General features: G+C 35.8%; 1 protein-coding gene across 1 annotated transcript in view; it reads left to right on the top strand.

Moving 5' to 3' along the window:
* The window catches only part of LOC150078195 (cyclin-dependent kinase 17-like), a 251,117-nt gene that overhangs the window by 48,082 nt on the left and 180,450 nt on the right, over positions 1-22,585 (top strand). The window contains exon 3 of the mRNA XM_090385304.1: positions 16,720-16,818. Within this exon, the coding sequence (XP_090241430.1) occupies positions 16,720-16,818 (99 nt within the window). The remainder of the gene's footprint in view (positions 1-16,719; positions 16,819-22,585) is intronic.

Below are 22,585 nucleotides of genomic sequence, written 5' to 3'. Positions count from 1 at the left end.
CGGGATTCAAGCCTGTGACTGCTTAATATGATGCTGTTTCTTGTATTCTGTCTATATTGTGAACTCCTCTGACCATTTGGTCGTCCCAGAATACTCTGGGAATTTAATTGAAAATATTGAATTTATTTTATATCTTGTTCCTGATAGCTCCACAATCATCAAACAAGCAGTAAGTTTCTAAAGGCAGTGATTCAGAGGACAACCCCCTACCCACCCTCAGTTCTCCCCCAAGCCACAGCATTCCCACTACCTTGAGCCTTTTGCTTAGCTGCTATGGTCTGAGGCATGATTTTGATTCAATTTCAACACAATTAAAAATACTACACTAAACATATCTCAATGTAGTAATAATACTATTTATATTTTTCAGTATCGAGCTTACGGTATATGTATTTTGTATCTCCTACCAAGTTAGCATTATACGAATTCTGTATCTTATCAAGTTTAAGTTATATGTATTATGCTTGTAAATTCTTAAGTAGTTACAATAGATAATCTATCTACTGCCAATCTACTGTGATTCGAACTCTCACACGAGCTTTTTGAGGCGCCTCCGTAGCCAAGTGGGAAGGAACAGCAGTGCGTAGCACACGCTTCTTGATTAGACTGGGGTTCAAACCCGCCACCACCACCAAATACAGAGGATGTGGAAAGGTCAGGGAATGACCACCGCATATCCTGGAGCAATATGGCCTTGGTTGCTAATGCTCCTAAAAACCAAATGACAAACAAACAACAAGCGAGCTTTTTGTGGTTCTATATCTACACCAAATCACTGATACTTAAAGCTCTACGAATATTAATGTCATATGTTTCGGACTGTGATAAAGTTAAATTATTAAACACGTAAGTAGCACTATAAATTATAGTTTATAATCCTCTTTTGATACTGATTGCACTGCTACAAGCTATGTAGAAACTTCCAGTATCTGCTATATTAATATGAAAACAATGGCGGCAGATTATTTGTTATAGTATTAGAAAACTGGTGTTGATACAGCAAAACCTATATCTGCATATAGGTGCCTATGCTGACACATACTGATAGGTATTAGTAATTACTTGTAATAATCCAGGAAACTAACATTTCCTGGATTCCATCACTGTTTCACTTCTTAGGAGATGAATACATATATATATATATATGTATATAAGTATATTGTATGTAGAAAATGTGAAGAAGATTTTGATTTAAACCTATTGAATATATGGTATACACTATGAGCGATATATGGTATGAAGAAGAAATAGACAGGAAATTAAAGATAAGAAGTGAAAAGGTGACCAAAATAAGATAACATTGCGGTGTCTTTCACAATCTCAGTGTCATCAGAGGTCATCCACTGAAATTATGAAAAAGACAGCAATGGTGCTTCTGTTTCCGATATGTTCTGTATGCTGTGGTGCCCGTGAGCGGTTGCCACGTGTTGAGAACGAAATATTAAAATTTTTTTTTTTTTTTTATTTAAAATTTTTAAAATTTTCTGTAAGTCTAATAGATTGTGCCAATAAAAGCGGTTAAGTTACGTAGTGCATACAGAACATGGATGACCTTACAGAAGCAAGTGAAAAGAATTGGAAAAAACTGAAAAAACTAAAGTAATGAATATCGGAATAGGCAGAAAGAAAGGGACTTACCGTTACTTTGTAAAACTGACCAAATGACCAAGATGGCGGCGTGCCTGTATATTTATGTGTGGTTTTACTAGTGGCTCTTAGCGTTAGGTGTGAAAAAAAAATTTAATGATTATGGTATGGTGTCTGTATAGATTGAAATGAAATAAGTGGTGATGAATGCAGTTAAATACATGATGTCCAAACTGCTCAGGATAGTTGAGAAATATAATAGCTTACAAAGTAGCAGTGAAAAGCAGCTAAACTTTAAGGCGAAAAATAGATTGGGTAAAGTAAGAAGGTAGTGTCCCGCATATTGCATTCGGTAGACTAATGGCTCACAGGACATAAGAAGTAGTGGCTAGTAAAGCAGAAAGATGAATGAAGTAGAGATAAGTAGTTGGGCTCGGGGTAGTTCGGGTTTGCAAACCCGTTCCTATAGTTAGAACCCTGAATGAAGGTCTGGGAGTGAGTGCATCATGTATTTAAGGTCAGTTGTGTGAAAAATATATGGTAGTGAAAAAGGAGATAATATATTATCTTCTTTTTCTTACAGGCACATTCCACCCCCATGATTAATTAGCTTCTTAATACAATTATTCTTTACTATTATCCTAAGCATTGTCCAGGCCGTGCTCGCGCCACCTAGTACCCCAGTACCCCGCAACAATCAATCTATCACTATACATACACAATTTACACATACAGAACAGAGCACCACAGCATTTAATGCTTCTAACTTGGATAAACATGGGATCTATAACCTTAAATACAACACATGTAAAAATAAACTGTTTAACATGTCCTCACATGCACCCGCAACACATAACAAATAACGTTATATACCTAATAACATGCAAAACTTGTAATTTAAAATACGTTGGACAAACAAGTAATAAACTACAAATATAGACACAGTAATAATATAGAATATATGCACTTTCAAACACACAGCTTCATCAATATATACATATCCATACTAGCGCACATAATAACACAGACATTAGAACTAAGAAAGAAGAACTATTTATGTTAAAATTAAAAACCCTATACCTATATGGTCTGAATAATAAATTCAACCATAAAATTATTACTAATAACATAGCAGACTGTTGTATATATGACAAATTCAATATAATTAAGTTCTACAGCAAACCACATAAACGTTCTAAAAAAGCTAAGAAATAAGCCGAATTTAGGCAATTTTGATGCAACCCTTCAAGACTGGGACAAAAATAACAATGTACAATATATACATAACTTACTTTTCAGCACTAAACACAGTATACTGAAAGCACTGCACAGGTTCATACACACATTCAACTTAAGTCCAAACAACTTTCACATAACAGACAATATCTGTAAATTCAATCTAAAAAACCTGCACATTAAAATGGGTACAAAAGAATCAATCATAATCTTAAATTTCCAAAGTAAAATAATGGATAACATCACATTAATAAATATATAAATCATCATAATGATTTGCTTCCTAACGATAGCCAAAACAACATAAAAGTTAGATAAAATATAAGAAACCATTTGGAATATTAGCCTGCAACTACAAATCCATAGCAACCAATTTAATATCCTATAACACAGACATTAATGACTGCATATGCAAACATAGTAATATGCAACAATATATTGATCCTGACCATGGGCACATCATCACAGGAAATTTAAACATCGTTGCAGACCCAGCGCTCAGATATATACTAGCACAAAGATTCAAATTCAGACCATGTAACAAAATAAATCTAACTGCTTTCAAGAAACAGCTATATGAAGACCTATTAAACTACTGCTTTCGACTAGCACATAAACATAGCACACCTATAGAGGCATACCACATGTGGATTAGCAATATATTCCCTCTGTTAAAGCATAAATTTACTTCACTAAGTTCAAATAAATATAGCCCGTACAAATTCAACTATTATAACCCAGCTAAACTAAAACAAAAACTGCTAGATATACATAAAGACTTCATCATTACACCAGTGGATGAAGCATCAAACAACTATGCCTTTATTTGCAAAACATTTTATGCACACACCTTGAGAACTGAACTTAACTCCAGCAACACATACAAACCTATATCCAGTTCCTGCAATATTATTACAAAGAAACTTACAGCCTTCAACAAAAAATTAAAACTGAACATTAGCAATTACAGCTTGCCATATACATATGGCAAACTGTAATTGCTATGTACACAAACAGAATAGTTATGTACACAAACCGGACAGAACACTTGAACAGCTACTGCAACCCCTGTTAAACATCATACAAAATAACAGAATCATAGGCAACAACCTACCAGTATTAAAATCCTTACAGAATAATAATGTTACCAGTATACAAACTTTTGACTTCCACAGCTTATTTACAAGTATTAACCAAACCAAACTAAAAACAGTACTCAAAGATCTATATGCAAAATATAGAGAGAATATAACCTGCAATACAATTACTGGAACAACTTATTGAACTTACGTATCTCCAATAACTTTGTATACGATGGCAAAACAGTATATCAACAAACTAATAGAACACCCACGAGAAGTCCTGCTTCATGCATAATAGCTAACTTATATCTATATTGGTCTGAAAACTCATTTCCACAGAACCTTAACCTTTTTTTTTTAAGGAGCATTAGCAACTAAGGCCATATTGCTCCGGGAATATGCGGTGGTCATTCCCTGCCCTTTCCGCATCTCCCGTATTTGGTGGTCATGGGCTGGAACCCTGGTCTAATCAAGAAGAGTGTGCTATGTACTACTGCTCCTTCCCACCTGGCTACGAAGACACCTGACAAACCTCTTCAGATATATAGATGACCTCATAGTTATTAACTGCCCTAATTTCATCAAGGATTATGGACACTTATACCCCAATGAACTCAAACTAGAAAAAACAAACAACAATGATACTACAGCCTATTTCCTAGATCTTGAAATTACATTAATAAACAACAAAGCTACCATCAACTTGTACAGCAAATGTGATGCATTAAATTTTGATATAGTCAACCTCTCACGGTGGCATTCTAATATTTCTATAGTGCATGCCAATGTTATACTAGCACAAAGCATCAGAATAGCAGCCATCTGCAGCAATAAGGAAAAAAACTATCGATAACATCAAGATGCTATACAAAAAACTAATAAACAACCATTCTCGTACATTATATCTTCACTACCACTTCTGTAAAACCCTTAACATCGTGAAGCATAAAAAAACTACGGGACATCAAAATAAAGAGCATAATCATTAATTAATAACAAAAAAAAACCACATACAAAGTATGTAAATAATGTTTATGCAATGCACTAGGCCTCTGTGGTGTCTTACAGCCTAGAAAACTTGTACCCACCAGTTGGCTAATAGTGTATTAAACATGTATATAATTTAATTATATTTTATTTTTACTTTCATTTCATTATACAGGTGACCCCCGCTTAACGCTGATAATTCGTTCCGGAAAAACAGAGCGCTAAGTGAATCCGCGCTAAGCGAGCTCCGCATTCCCATAAGGTAACATATGTATTTGTAAGTTGCGGTCGGTGCCATAGGATATTTCCTAATCAATAATAAACGGTAGTGAAAAGATGCACAAATGTCGGTCAAAATATTTAATATTCAAATATTTGTACATATAAAATATTCTGCATTACATCATCATCATCATCAGCCATTTTCAATCCACTGCAGGTGAAGGCCTCTCCAGCAACTTTCCAGTTCCTTCTGTTTTGAGCATTGGCCATCCATTTACTACCCAAAAACTCATGAATTTCATCTATTCATCTCCGCCTTTGTCTTCCAGGTTTTCTTCTAGCTCCTCTTGGGTACCATTCTGTTATTTTCTTAGTCCATCTGTCATGTCTTCGAGCTATGTGTCCTGCCCAAGACCATTTTAGTTCTTTAGTTTTGATAAGAATGTCCTTTACTTGAGTTTGTTGCCTAATCCATGTGTTTCTCTTCTTATCTAACAGTCTGATTCCCTGTATAACTTGTTTCATTCTTCGCTGTGTAGTTCTCAGCTTCTCTTCCATTCTTTTGGTGAGTGCCCAAGTTTCACTTCCATAAGTCATGGTTGGGAGTATACATTGATTCATTATTTTACGTTTCAGACAAACTGGGATATTGCTCTTCAGTATGTGACTATATTTCCTGAATGCTATCCATCCAAAATTTATTCTTCTCTTGACTTCCAGCCATTTATCATTATTACAGCTAATAACTTGTCCCAGATCAGTATATGACTCCACCTTTTCAATTACTGCTCCTTCAATCATTATTTCCCTTTCCGTGGCATACTTGTTCATCATTGCTTTTTTTTTAGCCATATTCATCTTTAGTCCAAAATCCTTACTAACTGTGCATAACTGATTAAGATTTTCCTCTAATTCTTTGGGATCGTGGCTTATAACCACAATGTCATCTGCAAATCGTAAATGGTTTAGGTACTCTCCGTTCACATTGACTCCTTTCTGTGACCAGTCTAATCTTCTGAAAGCTTCCTCAAGGGCAGCAGTAAACAGCTTCGGAGATATTGTGTCTTTTTGTCGAACTCCTTTATCGATTTTAAATTTGCTACTGTCTTTGTCTAGTCTAATAAAGGAGGTAGCACTCTCATATATTTTCTTCAAAATCATAATATATGGGGTATCTATGCCTTGTCTTTCCAGTGCCCAAAACATTGCTTTATGCTGTATGGAGTCAAATGCCTTTTCATAATCCACAAATGCCAGGTATAATGGTGTTTTATATTCATTTGCTTTCTCCATTAGCTGTGATATTACGTGAAGGTGATCCATAGTTGAGAATCCTGTCCTAAAGCCAGCTTGCTCTTTCGGTTGATTCTCATCAAGTATTCTTTCTAATCTGTTAGTAATGACCCTTGTGAACAACTTGTAGATGTGGGATAACAAGCTAATTGGTCTATAATTTCCAATTTCTGATTTATCTCCTTTCTTATGCAGCAAAACTATGATTGCATTATTCCACTGCTTAGGCGTCACACCTTTTCTAATGCACTTTGTGAAGAGCCTTGCCAGTTTTTGTGTTATGTCTCTTCCTCCCAATTTTAACAACTCATAGTAACTTCATCTTCCCCCGGGGCTTTCCGATTCTTCATTTTTTTCAATGCATGTTCTATCTCATCAGGAAGAATATCGGGTATGTCATATGTGTTGCTACTTTGCAATCCATCTTCCCCACTGCTGGTATCATTCCCTCGCTCCTTGTATAATTCTCTATAGTAGTCTTCTGCTATTTGAATTGTTTTCTCTGCTGTTTATAAGTACACTATCGCTATTCTTCAGTTTCAGTATCATTTGTCTTTCTGTATTACTGCTCATGGCTTCTGATTTAAATCCTTTGTTTTCCCTTAATGCTTGTTCTACTTTTCTTGTGTTAAATCTTATGTCCTCTCTGAGTCTCTTTCTAATGGCTTTGCATAACTCAGTATACTCAATTTTCTCCCTGTCAGTGTTTTTCTTGCTCTTCATTTGTCGTCTTCGGTTCATCATGACAAGTGTTTCTTGACTAATTTTTTCTTCTTTGGATTTCTGTTTCCCTATAGGTTTCTTGGGCTTTATCACTTTCAGAAAGTTGTAATATTCCTCGTCGATATCTTGGTCCTGAGCAGTCTGCAGAAGCTCAAACTTGTTTTTAAGTTCCAGTACATACTGCTTTTTCTCCTCCTCCTCTGTTATCTCAAAGACCTTTGTATTATTTACTCGAGTCAGTTTTTTCCTTTCCTTTCCTACATCTATATCAAGTGTACATCTTACCATTCTGTGATCACTTCCAACATTTACCTTATTCAGGACGGTAACATCATTCACAATATATCTTCTGTTAGTGAGGATGAAGTCGATTTCATTAGTTGTTAATCCATTTGGACTCTTCCATGTCCACTTTCTGTTCACCCTTTTCTTGAAAAAAGTGTTCATTACTGACAGTCCTTGAGATTCTGCAAATTCCACAAGTCTTTCACCTCTTTTATTTCTTTCACCAATTCCAAAATTTCCTATAGTTCCTCTTTCTGCGCTGTTTTGCCTTTTTCCAACCTTAGCATTGAAGTCCCCCATAATAATAGTGTAGTGGGTTTTCTGCTCATCTAGAACTGCATTACATACGTATATAATTATGTGGTAACTATTTACGTATCAAAATTAAATTTAAAATTCCAATTAAAATCATGAATATAATTGATTTTAATTGATTTAAAATCAATTAAACTAAAATGGGTATTAATTTTAAATCCCCCCGCAGCGTTACCACCCAACAAAGTCACCCGATCCTTCGCCGCTTTGAAACTTGGCACGTTTTTAGCTTCTTTCAATATGAAACTTCTTTTAGGCATTCGTTTCCACAAAAGTCCTGCTTCATCTATGTTATAAAATTGTTGAGAAGTATAACACACAATACTCCTCTTCAATAATTTTAACAAGTTCTTTTTTGAAAGTTTCGGCTCCTTGATCTGCACTTGCGGCTTCTCCCTAGATTTTAAATCTATTCAACCAGCCCTTACCACTTTTTAAATGGTTCCACTTTTTTTTCTTTTTTTTTTAGGTGAGTTTTCTTCAGATCATCATATTGGCTAATCTCTCTCTCTCTCTCTCTCTGTTATAATATTTAACTTAACTGAATTCTGCATTGGACATTATCTTCAATAAAATTAGTTAGTCTTTTCCATTTCAATCCTAATAGCCGGCCTAGCCCTAGTTGCTTGCAGTGGAACAGCTATCTTTCTCGCTGCTAAAATTAATTCTTTATTTATTTTATTTTTTTATAATTGTTCTTACAGTTAAACTTGCAAGTCCTAAATTATGGTGCACATCCGCTTGTCGTTGACGGGAATGGATTTGCTTCAAAATGTCTAATTTAATTTTCAAATTCAGTCTTTTTCTTACATTTATAGTCTTCGTACTGCGCTCAGATGTTGCTTTTTCATTCTTATCGGCCATTATTAACTCTTCTAAAATATAACTGCATTGGTTGCATTAATTATGATACAATGTTCAAGTAAACTGTCCGTTACACACCATGTATAATACTGTACTGAGTGATGACTATACTTCGGATAAATGCATATAACGCAAATATTACAAGCGATATAACTGATCATTTTTTAAAATGTTGATCTCGGAACTACGTAACAAGTCACTGTACTGCAATTAAATTAGCGTGCGAGAAAATTTCACTGAGCGTGGGAAAATTTCTCAAGTCGGCGTGGGAAACGTTTTAACCGTATTTTTATATTCATTTTCAAGCTATCGACTCCATCAAATGAAACAATTTTGTTAAATATGCCAAAAATGCAATCTGTAAAAGAGTGTTATAGTGATCTGTGACAGCGTTATAGTCAGATATGGGTTATAATATAAGAACAGCATTATAGCGAATCAGCGTAAAGCAAACTGCGTTATAATGCAGTTTGCTATACAGCAGGTATATCTACCATATATTTTTCACACAACTGACCTTAAATACATGATGCACTCACTCCCAGACCTTCGTTCAGGGTCCTAACTATAGGAACGGGTTTGCAACCCCGAACTACCCGACCCCAACTACTTATCTCTACTTCATTCATCTTTCTGCTTTACTAGCCACTACTTATGTCCTGTGAGCCATTAATCTACCGAACGCAATATGCGGGTCACTACCTTCTTACTTTACCCAATCTATTTTTTGCCTTTTCACTGCTACTTTGTAAGCTATTATATTTCTCAACTATCCTGGGCAGTTTGAACATCATGTATTTAACTGTGTTCATCACCACTTATTTCATTTCAATCTATACCGACTACCATACCATAATTATAAAAATTTTTTTTTTCACACCTAACGCTAGGAGCCGCTAGTGTACCCACACATAAATATACCGGCACGGCGCCATCTTGGTCATTTGGTCAGTTTTACAAAGTAACGGTAAGTCCCTTTCTTCATGCATATTCCGATATTCATTACTTTAGTTTTTTCAGTTTTTTCAATTCTTTTCACTTGCTTCTGTAAGGTCATCCATCTGTATGCACTACGTAACATAACCACTTTTATTGGCACAATCTATCTATTAGACTCTTACCGCAAAATTTAAAAAAAAAAATTTTTTTAATATTTCGTTCTCAACACGTGGCAACCGCTCACATGCACCACAGCATACAGAACATATCGGAAACAGAAGCAAGAACATTGCTGTCTTTTTCATAATTTCGGGAGATGACCTCTGATGATGACACTGAGATTGTGAAAGACACCACAATGTTATCTTATTTTGGTTTTCACTTCTTATCTTTAATTTTCTGTCTATTTCTTTTTCTTTTTCATACCATATATCGCCCACAGTGTATACCGTATATTCAATAGGTTTAAATCAAAATCTTCTTCACACTTTCTACATACAATATACTTTATATATATGTACACATTATGGCTGTAGGGTACATTTTGCTAATGCAGTGTCCCTGATCCATAAGCTATGTTATCTTCTTTTTTGTACAGGCACATTCCACCCCATGATTAATTAGCTTCTTAATACAATTATTCTTTACTGTGTGTGCGCGTGTCAGCTTTTAAATTCACTGTATATTAATAATGATATAAACGTACTACTCATGATTGCAGAGAAAGAGGTCAAATACAGTCTTCGTCATGAAAGGTTGAAGGTCGTTTACTTTCCACTTTTTGTGATGCAGACTGTGCTTGACCTCATTCTCCGTAACCATAGCACTACGTTTGTATGACATTATTAATGTTAATGTGTATTTACAAAACATGTACAAAGGGTACTAGGAAAGTTTTGCAATACAGCTTTGTTTATTTAATTTTTTCAAAGTACAGTAATTTCCTCTACATTCAATACACCTCTCCATCCTCCGAAACCAATCTTTAAACCAGTTCTGCCAAGTTTCACTAGGGAGTAAAGCACACTCGTTGTCCCAAGCCCGTAGAAGGTCCTCATCACTGGAAAACCGCCTCCCTTTTAGCTTCATTTTCACATGCGGGAACAGTGCAAAGTCGCAGGGAGCAAGGTCTGGACTGTAGGGAGGGTGCTCGAGAAGTTTCAGTCCTGTCGTGGTCAAATATTCGGTGCAGGCTTTGGCGCGGTGAACTGCAGCATTATCGTGATGGAGGTACCAGGTGTCCATTCTTGACTTTGGCCGCAGGTTCTTCATAGATCCAATGACTTTAGGCAGGCATTGTTCAGTATACCACTTAGCTGTGACTGTCTTCTGCGTGTCCAAAACGACACGTTCCACAATTCCACTCGATTTGAAAAATACAGCTATCATTTTCTTCTTTACAGATCGGGATTTTCTGACAATTACGGGTGTGTCGTCATCATCAAAGACCCAAACTTTGTTTTGGGTCTTTGATGATGCGCCGGCTACTATGCACGTATGAACATGTCTTAACATGCAGCAACAAGCAGCTTCCTGTGATTCATTGTTGCGTCATATTGCAAAACTTTCCTAGTACCCTTTGTATATATATAAACATATCCGTGTTCATTTTTGAAGTGAAACGATTGTGGAATCCACAAAATTTCAGATGCAGGTAATTACTGGTACCTTTCAATTTATCTCTCAGCATGTGTATGTAGGTTTTGTTTCGTCAGTGGTTTTTTTTTTTTTTTTCCTTCCCTACTGCTATAATAAACAACCCACTTTACTCAGTTGTTTCTACCCTTATGTAATGTCATTCAGGTCACATCTCAAGTATGAAGAAAAATACAGGGGCATCTGTAATTAAAATTCACTTATTACAAAAAGCATTCATATTTGGTAGTTGCACTATGCAGACAAGGAGTATGCAATGGACAATCTTAAATTCATAGACACTGGGGTTGGGGGCTACTAGGAATAAGGAAAGAATTAATTGATACATTGTCGTCTTTGGCTCAAAATATTCTGAAGGGTAAGACTTGTTTTCAGTGATAGAAAGTGTATGGCAGTACCTGAATAACTGTAGTAGATGTGATGCAAGAAAGCAAATGTATGAGCTTATGCAGCATCAGCCAAAAAAAAAAAAAAAATCACACCATTCCCTCCAAATGCCTGTCCAGTTCCTCCTTAAATTTATTCAAGCTATCAACTTCCACAATGACAGATGGAAGTTTGTTCCAGCAATTAACCACCCGCTGGCTAAAGGCAAATTTCCGCACATCTATTCTACATCTGTCTTTTCTTAATTTGAATTTATGCCCCCTTAGGTTCGTAATCTGAACAAGTGGAAGGATCCCATCAGAATTCAACATGCTCAATCCATTCAAGGCCTTATATACCTCAATCAGATCACCGCGCAGGTGCCTAGTCTCCAGCCACTGCAATTTGCAGAACTTAAGCCTCTCTTGGTAATCCCTTCATTCCCCTCACCAATCTTGTTGCCCTTCTCTGTACCTGCTCAAGTAAATATACATCCTTCCTAAAATGAGGTCTCCAGACCTGTACGCAGTGCTCAAGGCGTGGCCTGACCATTGCCTTATACAAAGGGATAATCACCTCCTTTTCCCTGCTAGCAAAATTCCTATATATCATTGACAAAACCCCATGTCCTGCCCTGGCAGCCTGTCTGCATTGCTCAGAGAACTTCATATCTGACTGCACAATTACTCCCAGGTCTTTTTCATTTTCTACCACCTTAAGTGTAGTACCACACAGTTGGTACGTTTCTCTGGGGTTATTTCTACCCATATGCAGTACTTTGCATTTATCAAGGTTAAACTTCAGTTGCCACTTCTTAGCCCATCTGCCCAAATTATCTAGATCCTGTTGCAGTAGCAGACTGCCATTACTGTCATTAACAACCCTGCCAACCTTTGTATCATCTGCAAACTTCGACATTAAGCCTGATATACCTTCATCAATATCATTGATAAATATACAAAACAACAGTGGACCTAACACCGAACCCTGTGGGACTCCACAATAACATTAGTCCAAGAAGAGCAGCACCCATTGATTACCACCCTCTGTCTTCTCCCACTTAACCATCCTTTTATCCATTGTAGCAACTTACCTTTAATACCATTCTGCTCCAATTTGTACAATAGTCTTCCATGCGCAACAGTGTCAAAAGCTTTCCTGAAATCCAAATATATGATATCAAAATTGTTTTTTGCATCCAGTTCCTTTGTAACCACATCATAATATCCTATCAAATTTATCAGACAAGACTTTCCCTTAACAAACCCATGCTGTGTCTGAATTATTGCTGCAGTCTTGTCTAGATGATCCTGAAATGCATATTTAACCAGCGACTCCATTATTTTACCCGAAACAGAAGTTAAACTAACTGGTCTGTAATTACTCGTGTTACCCTTTGATCCCCCTTTGTGAATTGGGGATACATTTGCACATCTCCAGTCCGTGGGAACCTCCCCTGAGTCCAAGGATGCTCTCATAATTATGGCTAAGGGTTTGCTTAGTTGCCTTGCCGCCTCCTTTAATATAACTGGATAGATCCCATCCACCCCAGGTGCTTTTCTTACGTTTAACTTCAACAATTTCTCTTCCACTTTGCTCTCAGTTATTACAAGATCATTAAGCACCCTGCTACAATTTGATAACCTTCTGCCATTTTCAAACCTTAATAATTCCTCACGTGTGAATGTAGATGCAAAATACTCATTCAGTTTGTTTGCTATCCGAGCAGGATCATCAACAGTCGAACCATCGATGTCAAGTGGACCAATCAGATTCATCCCCTTCCTTTTAGAGTTTATATAAGTAAAGAAATCCTTGCTGTTTTTCTTAGCATCTTTTGCCAAGGATTTCTCGTAATCTGCCTTCGCCTGCCGAACCTCCTTTGTGACCTGATTACAGATTAACTTATATCTGCCATAGGCTTCTGAGTCGCTTGATAATTTATATGCATCCCATGCATTTTTCTTCTCTGTTACGAGTCTCATTAGTTCATTTGACAACCATTTAGGCCTAAACCTTGAACAATATTTCTTAATAGGTATGAAACTTTTAGTAGCTTCCACGATTAATTCCTTGAATGCTTCCCACTTAGAATTTACTGTTGGTAACATCGTCAGTTGATCCCACTGTACAGAATTTAAAAACTGTCGGAGACCACTGTACTCACCTTTACGGAAGCAAAAACCCTTTCCTTTACCCCTGATGGTAATTAAATCTTTAAGTAAATCCCATTATACTGTGATCACTGCCACCTGGTGGTTCTTTTATCTGCAAATTCCTAATACATGAATGATCACTGCTGATAACCAGATCAAGAGTATTACTTTCTCTTGTTGCCTCTCGAACATGCTGCTGCAGAAAACAATCATCCAATAAATCCACAAAAGTCTGACTAGTGTGTGAGTGCCCAACTCACAAGTTCCAGTCAATATCTGGGAAGTTAAAATCCCCCATTATAAGACATTCCGATTTACTAGCCCACTCTATTTCTCTGTACAATTGTTCATTGTACTCATTCGCGTCATTAGGCCTATAACACACTCCTACTCTAATTTTTGCTTTCGCAGTGCTTATGTCACACCAAACTGACTCAACAGTGCACTGTTCATCTATATCAACTAGATGCACTTCTTTTGATTTTATATTTTTCTTTATTAACAGCATAACACCTCCTCCCTTCCTATCCTGTCTATCCTTTCTGTACACATTGTACTCCCCAAATTCCAGTTCGGCATTCCTTATATCTGGGTGACACCACGTCTCTGATATCCCAACAATATCTGCCTTTGATGTCTTGACCAACACTTCAAATTCATCAAATTTATTTACTATACTTCTAGCATTGGTATACATGCAAGTATACATGCACCTATTCCTATTCCCAGCCACTCTAACACATCCCATATATCCACCTGTTTCACGATGACTGACATCCGTCCCTGAAACCCCCAACACCCCTCGCTCCAGGTCGCTACTTATTCTAATAGAAGTTGTGCAAGAATCACCTTCACCTCTGCCTACGGCTACTGTTAAACTATTAGTCCTTGTATCCCCCCAAGCTATCAGTTTTCCGACCCACCTAACACTGCCTCGATAGCATCAGCAAATATTCTTGCACCCTTTCTATTTCTGTGTGTGTGTGTGTGTGTGTGTGTGTGTGTGTGTGTGTGTGTGTGTGTGTGTGTTATGCTTGCATTTATATTTGCCAGTTACTTAAATTTTATTCTCTGTATAAAACTCCGAAACAGTAAGTTCTTAAATTGGTTACCTGAGCTAGTTCTGTGATAAGAAAATTGTGATTTATAATCCTCTTGTTGGTGAAAATTGTCCAAAGCAGCTACTTACTGCAATTGGCCTTTTTTAATTTAAATTTATATCTCTATGTGCCATCTGGAAAGAGTAAGGTTGCCATCAGCATTTAGTTTGCTCAATCCATTTAAAGTCTTAAACACTTAAATTAGATCTCCTTGCAGGTGTCTGGTTTTTAGGTGTTGTAATTTGCAGAACAGAACTCTTTCTTAGTATGAGTAACTTTATGTGCTCCTGATAATCTTGTTGCTCTTCTTTACACTCACTCCAGCAGGGTCACATCCTTCCTAAAATGAGGCTGCAGCACTGGATATTATACCTGATATAGGTAATTGTATAATAGTAAAATTGCCTAAGATAAGATGCAATTACAATTTTAAACATTACTATGAGGCTATAAATCTTATAATTGCCTCCAATTAAGAGGAAATTGAAATTGCTTACAATTCTAATTGCTAGATTCCTACAGGAAAAGTTTCCACTCTTATATAGATAAGTGTAGAAGTTATTAAATGAGACTACTGAAAATGGCATTTCTATTCACATTTTATATACATAGAATCTGCATTTTTAAACTTCGGTTATAATTTTTTCTGTCATTCACAGACTTGGGGGTGCCATGCCACCCTTTCTGGTAAAACACCTTCGTCAGCAGTATGCAGCTTTTAAAGTTGAGTGTAATGAGAATTAGAAGGAGTATGGAAAGAAAGAAGATGCTTTTTAACAGAAAACCAGAATTGTTTAATTCCTGGTGAAGAACCAGCATGTATTAGGTAATTCCATAGTGCATCCACAAAGCTTTTTCTACATCCAAAAAAATGTAAAAAGGAATTGCCATAAAACAGAATCTCTTGATGAACTTTCATTGTTATTACAGCAGTAGAGGTATACTATATCCAGCAGCAGTTGCACCAATTGCAGAAATCACTTGTTCATTGGTAGACATTTCAAATACTTGAAAATTTTGTCTAAAAATGAAATAAATTAATAATGAAATTTAATTAATAAATAAATAAATTAAAGACAGATTGAGTACTGCATATCTGACTAGTGGCATGGATTTTAAGAAACTTTTGTGCCAGCAAAGAGTTTTTTGGGCCTATGTTTACAAGATTTTTTTTATTTTTTATTTTTTTATTTTATTAGCGATGTCCAAACATATTTGTGAAGGTGGTAAATTATACACATGATTGGAGAGTTTTGTAAAATAAATTTAAATAATAAGACTTCCCCCTCCTGCCATTTTAATGTTTGCAAATGCAGAGTTATCTCTGTGTATAAATGGAAGTACATTTTTGAATGTATGGATTAATACAAAATTTTCATCATATGTTGTTAGCCCATGGAAATGTTTTATGCCCAATTTCTCAAGATATTAAGAATTCCATTTAGCATTGATGAATAAAAATCAAAACTAGGGGAAAATGCAATGTAGAAATCAAAGAAATTTTGGCATTACAATACCACTGTTGTTCATCTATGGGAAATTTAATGTTATAGATAGATAGACAGGTTGTAAAATCTATGGGAAATTAATGTTATAGATAAATAGACAGGTTGTAAATAATTGTTGCTGGGTTGCTTTTATGCAAGTTTTACCCAGGGCTATGTCAAGATTAGGATTGATTTGCATCACGATGTAGTGCCACCACACTTGCGATTTGATGGAATCAAGGTGATGTTAACATAGACACTTGGTTTTCTCAAAACTAAAAAAAAAAAAAAAAAAAAAATTTGATTTAAAAAAATAAATTAATTACTTTTAGTTATCAATGCTTCTCCATATCGTTATTGGAGAAAAAACTTGATTTACCAAAAATTATATTTAACTTATGCCAAAATTTTTAAATAATAGGTAGTCAAAACATGGGTCTTCTTGCAAGAGCCAGCCGACGTCTTTCATTTTCCACTTCTCGTATTATGGATATTCATCACAAGCATTCTTCTGTTCCCGGTAAGTGCTGAACATAACATTTTGATTATCTGATAGGAAAAGAGACAATATTATATAGAGAAAAATAGTGTCTTATCCATTTTAGGTGCATTTGCAAATGCATAAAATTCCTGTTTTGTCCATTTGCCATTTCTGTATTTAAAAATTCATCTCCCAGTGGACAGGGGTTACATGAAATTTTGTATTTAGGTTTTTTAGAAGGATTTGTCAAGCTATCCCAAATTTCTTTAATATTGTACTGAGAGAAATTTTTGAAAATTATTTATTTTTTTCATAAAACTGAGTTTTCAATGTAATTTCAGATGTTTGTTTATTATTTGATATTTGAAATATACATTGATAAATCAATGGATATTTCAGATGTTTGGTTATTACTTATAAGGACAAGTTGTTCACCAAATTTTCTGTTAGTCCCTTGGAAGGTTTTAAGATCAATTCATATCTGCAAAGTTTCCCACTGGCCACAGAAATCTCCATACAGCTTTGAATGTTTATGTATTACATAAGTAGGAAGTCAGATTAGTGGACACACTAATCTGGCTTCCTACTTAAAATGTAAAATATGTAACCAATAAATGTTATAAAAATGTAACCAAATTTACTGGTTAGATTTTGTTGGTCCCTGGGGAGGTTTCAAGCCCAATTACAAACTTCCCAGTCTCCTCCCAATGCTCCTGCAGAAATCATATACATATATCAAACTTTGGGCATTATTTGACAAGAAAATATGGGTGTTTGGGCATTATTTTACAAGAAAATGTCAAATTGATAACAGATTTTCAGTGCATGTTTTAGGCCCAATCTGGACACACTGATAATCAAGATAAAGCCTTTGCTTTGTGTATACAAAGCATGGCCCCACAAGTGAAGAGGTTGTACATCTGAACCCATACATTGCCACAAAAATTGCACAGCCTATTGCGGACTGTAGTGCAAAAAAAAAAAAAAAAAAAAACCAAATACTGGTTGCCTTTAATTTCATTTGCATACAGCCATAGTGAATATGTGAACCCTTCAGGTTGTAACCTGAAGGGTTCACACTGAAGGGTTCATTTGTTGAAGTTTTGATAAACACTTCTTTAGCGCAAAATAGAAGTGTTTTTGTCATGCAGTATGCTGCTTGATAATTGAACACACCTAAAATGTATTGCAATGCCTATGTTATGTAATTTGTTATTAGATATTTTCAGACATCAGGAAACTGAGTAATATTAAGCATGTTGGGCATTTGGTACTGGCTATTAGTTTTTTTTTTAAATGGAACACACTGTTTCAACTTCCATCTTAAAGTGTGCACGCCATATTAAATGCAAAAATAACAGTATTTTCAGGTGCACATTGTAGATCACTTGCCTGCACCTAAGGCAGTACAAGATACCAATACTGCTTCATGGTATCTTATATCATCTTGTTCAAGTTGTCTTGTCTTATATCTCGCAAAAAGGATTATTCTGCTCCAATGCTTATCTTTAGTGACACTGATTTCTAGGCAAAATGATATATCTCTTTTGGGGATTACCCTGACTTCAAATCTCTCTTGGCACAAGCACATTACAAATATTGCTTCCTCTGCATCTAAAAAACTTGGTTTTCTCTTTCGCTCTCGGCGTTACTTTTCTTCCAAACAACTGCTCACTCTGTATAAATTGCAAATCTGCCCTGCCATGGAATATTGTTCCCACATCTGGGATGGTGCCCCCAAAACCTCTCTCAGGCTTCTTGATTCCATTCAGAAGAGGGCAGTTAGGTTAATTGACTCATCTCTAACAGTCTCTCCACTCGCTGTCTCATAGATGTACTGTTTCTGCTGCATGCCTCTTCTACAGATACTTCCGTGGGCACTGTTCTTCTGAATTGGCTTCTATAATTCCTGCTCTCTCTTTCAAAACAGTCCAAACACATGCCGCCACCAGCCAACATCCATTTACTGTCCAACTTCAAACTCACAGAACCAACTTTTCATCTTCCTCGTTTATTCATTCAACTGCCGTTTTCTGGAACAACCTTCCTTCATATGTATTTCCTGAAAATTACAGATGTTCAAGTTCAATGTCAACAAATATCTTCTTTCGTCTTCTCAACCCCAACCCAAGCACAGTACTAAGTACTATAAGTTCTAATACCTCTTGTGTTTGGGGTTTACATTTAAAAAAAAAAAAAAAGTTGCAAGTAAGCATAAAAATTGTATAGAGCCGATGATAATCACTTCTGCGAGGAAGTGATTGTCAGGATTTTATCATAATTATTCAAATTAAAGTATCTTAGGCATGGTCAGTTTTCATTATCTGTTTGTTACTTTTTGGAATAGCTTTTATAAAATGTCAAAGGCTTATTGTCCAACAACAAGGTCAAGAGTGGCCAATTTTCTATTAGATGTTTTTTTTTTCTGTTGGGGTAGGCTTGTAGTTCATCACATTTGGTTTCACATTAAATGACTGCTCACATTTGGCAGATATCACCAGCAAACATCAGAGTTACTCCTTCCATTCATTTATTTTTATATTAAGATCTTTGTATGATGTGATTGAATCTCGTTATGCTCAACCCAGAAAATGATCTGGCACTCCTGTGGAACCTTTGCTTTGTGTTATTCTTTACTTTCCCTATTTAAGGGCAAATTGAAGGCTGAGTGAGCTGTTCTTATCTTGTTAGCATTGTTGAAGCAATGTCTAATGTCACTTGCAAGGGTAGTTATATTTTCTCTTGAATTTTCATCAGAAGAAGATTAATGAGAAATATTTTCTTAGTGCCATATGGAGCATTCATGAAGACAGTGCTATTATGCCCATTGAAATTTTTTTTCAGTTTTTTTATTGTTATCTATCTATACATTAAAAATGTTTTCCTCCTAGTGATATTTATTTGAGCCAATGGGAGAAGAGGGCGGGGCAATTACATCACTACAAATGCACAGTTAGATAATTACATTGTTGTCTTCCATTGAAAGACAGCTGCCTCCGTAACGTTCACCAACCTCGTGCATGTGCTTTGCTGTCTAATATGTGACCATGCCTGGCATCATTTGATGTTCCATTGTAATGTCAGCTGATGAAGGGACCCAATATAGTTTGGTATTTTGTAAATATTTTAAATATTTGTTTAGTTTATGAATATTTTAGTTAAATATTTTAAACATTTGTTTAGTTTGTAAATATTTTAATTAAATATTTTAGCCTTGCTCTTTCGGATGCAACAATATTCCTCATACATTATGGAACCCGAAGCAAAAGGCATTTTCCTAAGTGACCTATGTAAATGCAGGTAAATAATTACATAGTGATATTTATTCCACCTTGAGAATGTCACATACATGGCGGGGTAGCTAATGGGAGAAGAGGGATGTGTGTCATGTGGTACAAGTGGGCAGGTCAATTACATCACTACAAATGCACATGTAAATAATTACATATGTCATTTCCTGATTAGATATCGATCAGTGCATTTTGACAGGTGTCTTTTACGTAGAAAAGATTTGACTTACTCCATCTTACCTCTACATTTTACATAGAAAAGCTTTTGTGGGGGTTGGCGAGCAAAGCCCCCTAGTTATTATTTTTGTTTGGGACCAGATTACTTTCAGTGTATTCAGTTATTTGTTGTAATTGACATTTTAAACTCTGAACATAGTTATTTTCCTTATGAAGAATCTCTTGCATTTAAAACATCTGTGGCCAAATGTGAATAATGTTAATACAACTAAGAGCAAAAACAGCTCACAATATACATGCTTGTATATTAATGCTAGGAGTACACTAAATGAATTTGAAGTTTTGATGAAGTCATCAAATGTGGACATTGTAGGATGGTGGAAACATGATGCTACTCAGAAACAGAGGATGTAGAGCTTGAATATGATGAGTACATTGTGTACAGAAAGAGAGGAGAGGTGGGGAGAAATTATACCCTTGATTAAGAAACCACATAGAAACTAAGGCTGGAAAATTTACTGGAAAAAATAAAAGTGAATGAGAGTAGATTAGTCCAAATGACTGAGGAGTGTAACAAATTACTATACAGAAAAATAGAATGGGCACACAACTTTTACTTCTCTGATAGGCTGTTTTCTACATCAGTGTGTTAGAGGATCTCCAGATAAAGGAACCACTAGGTGGCAGTGATCATAATCTATTGATGTGGGATTTACTTAAAAGATATAACTGAAGAAGTAAAGGGAAGGGATTTTGTTTTTATAAAGGTGATTACAATGGTCTTAGGCAGTTTTGTAATTTCTTTTCAGTGGGACCAACTATTGATGTTAACAGCTGTAAATTCTAAATGAAAGCATTCAGGGAACTAATCATAATGTGTTTAGCATTAGTAGAGGCATATGATGCAAGAAAGCAAGCTTATGCAGCATCAGCCAAAAAAAAAAAAAAAACCGCTTCCATTTCACCCCTCCGTTCGTTCGAAATACCTGTCCAGCTGAGACTTAAATTTATTTAGGCTATCAACTTCCACAACAAGGGATGGAAGTCTGTTCCACCAACCAACTACCTGCTGGCTAAAGGCAAATTTCCGTACATCTATCCTACATCTGTCTTTCCTCAATCTGAATTTATGCCCTCTCAGGTGATTATTCTGAGCAAGAGGAAGAATCCCATCGGCATTGAGCATGCTCAAACCATTCAAGGCTTTATACACCTCTATCAGATCACCTTGCCGGTGCCTAGTCTCCAGACACTGTAATTTGCAAAACTTAAGCCTTAATACCAACTCAGAGATATTGTTTAAGGTTCAGACCTAAATGGATGTTTAATGAACTGATAAGACTAGTGACAGAGAACAGGATTGCATGGGATGATTATAAATTATACTCTGTCTCCTTAATCTTGAGATAATTTATAATTGTCCCATTTTTACGGGGCCAGAGTAGGGGACACAGAAACCTACAGTAAGTGCAAACTAGTCTACGAGTCAGGGAGTGCCTAACTCCCTCATTAAGTCAATGAGGGAATTAGGCAACCTGAGGCACAGATTGTAAGAAGTCTTTGGGCAAGAATGGAAAGAATTCTTTACATATATTAACACTAGAAGGAAATGGATGAATCAAATTGGTCCACCAGATATAAATGGCATAATTGTTGATGATCCTACTCAGGTTGCTGGCAAAATGAATATTTTGTATCTATATTCATGCATGAAGAAGTTTTTAAGGATAGAGATACCAGAAATATGCCAAGTTATAACTTGGAGTTATAATTTGTGATAACTGAGATGAAGGTGGAAGAGAAATTGTCAAAGCTAAAATACTATACAGAAAGACACCTGAGGCTAACTGCATCTATACAATTATTAAAAGAAGCAGAAAAGGAGGTAAGTAACTCTTTGACCATAATTTGTGAGCATCCTTGGGTTTGGGGGAGGTCTCTACAAGTTTATGTACACAAGTTTGGAAGCCTTATTTTAGGTTTGGATATAAGATCTGTTGGATTAGGTGCAAAGAAGACCAACAAGATTGGTCAGACACACGAAAGGGTACTCTTATCAAGAAAGCAATTTACATAACTTGAGCTACGTAAATTGCAGTGTCAGGAAATTTAGTATCTCTCAGGAAACATGATTGAGGTGTTTAAAGTTTTAAATGCTATTGGAATCCTTATTCTTTCTTGAATGGCCCATAAATTTAGGTTGAAAAAGTTTGAAGTTTGATGATGAGAAAAAGATGTGAAAATTTTGATTTCAGCCAGATAGTGATTTAATGTTGAAACAAACTCTTCCAACTGGTGTTGCTAAAGTGGGAAGTTTGAATAAATTTAAAGAAAAAATA

Source organism: Mastigoproctus giganteus, chromosome 11, assembly GCF_048544385.1.
Source record: "Mastigoproctus giganteus isolate SK-2022 chromosome 11, ASM4854438v1, whole genome shotgun sequence".
Lineage (NCBI taxonomy): Eukaryota > Metazoa > Arthropoda > Arachnida > Uropygi > Thelyphonidae > Mastigoproctus > Mastigoproctus giganteus.
This window is presented reverse-complemented; position numbering and strand designations above follow the sequence as displayed.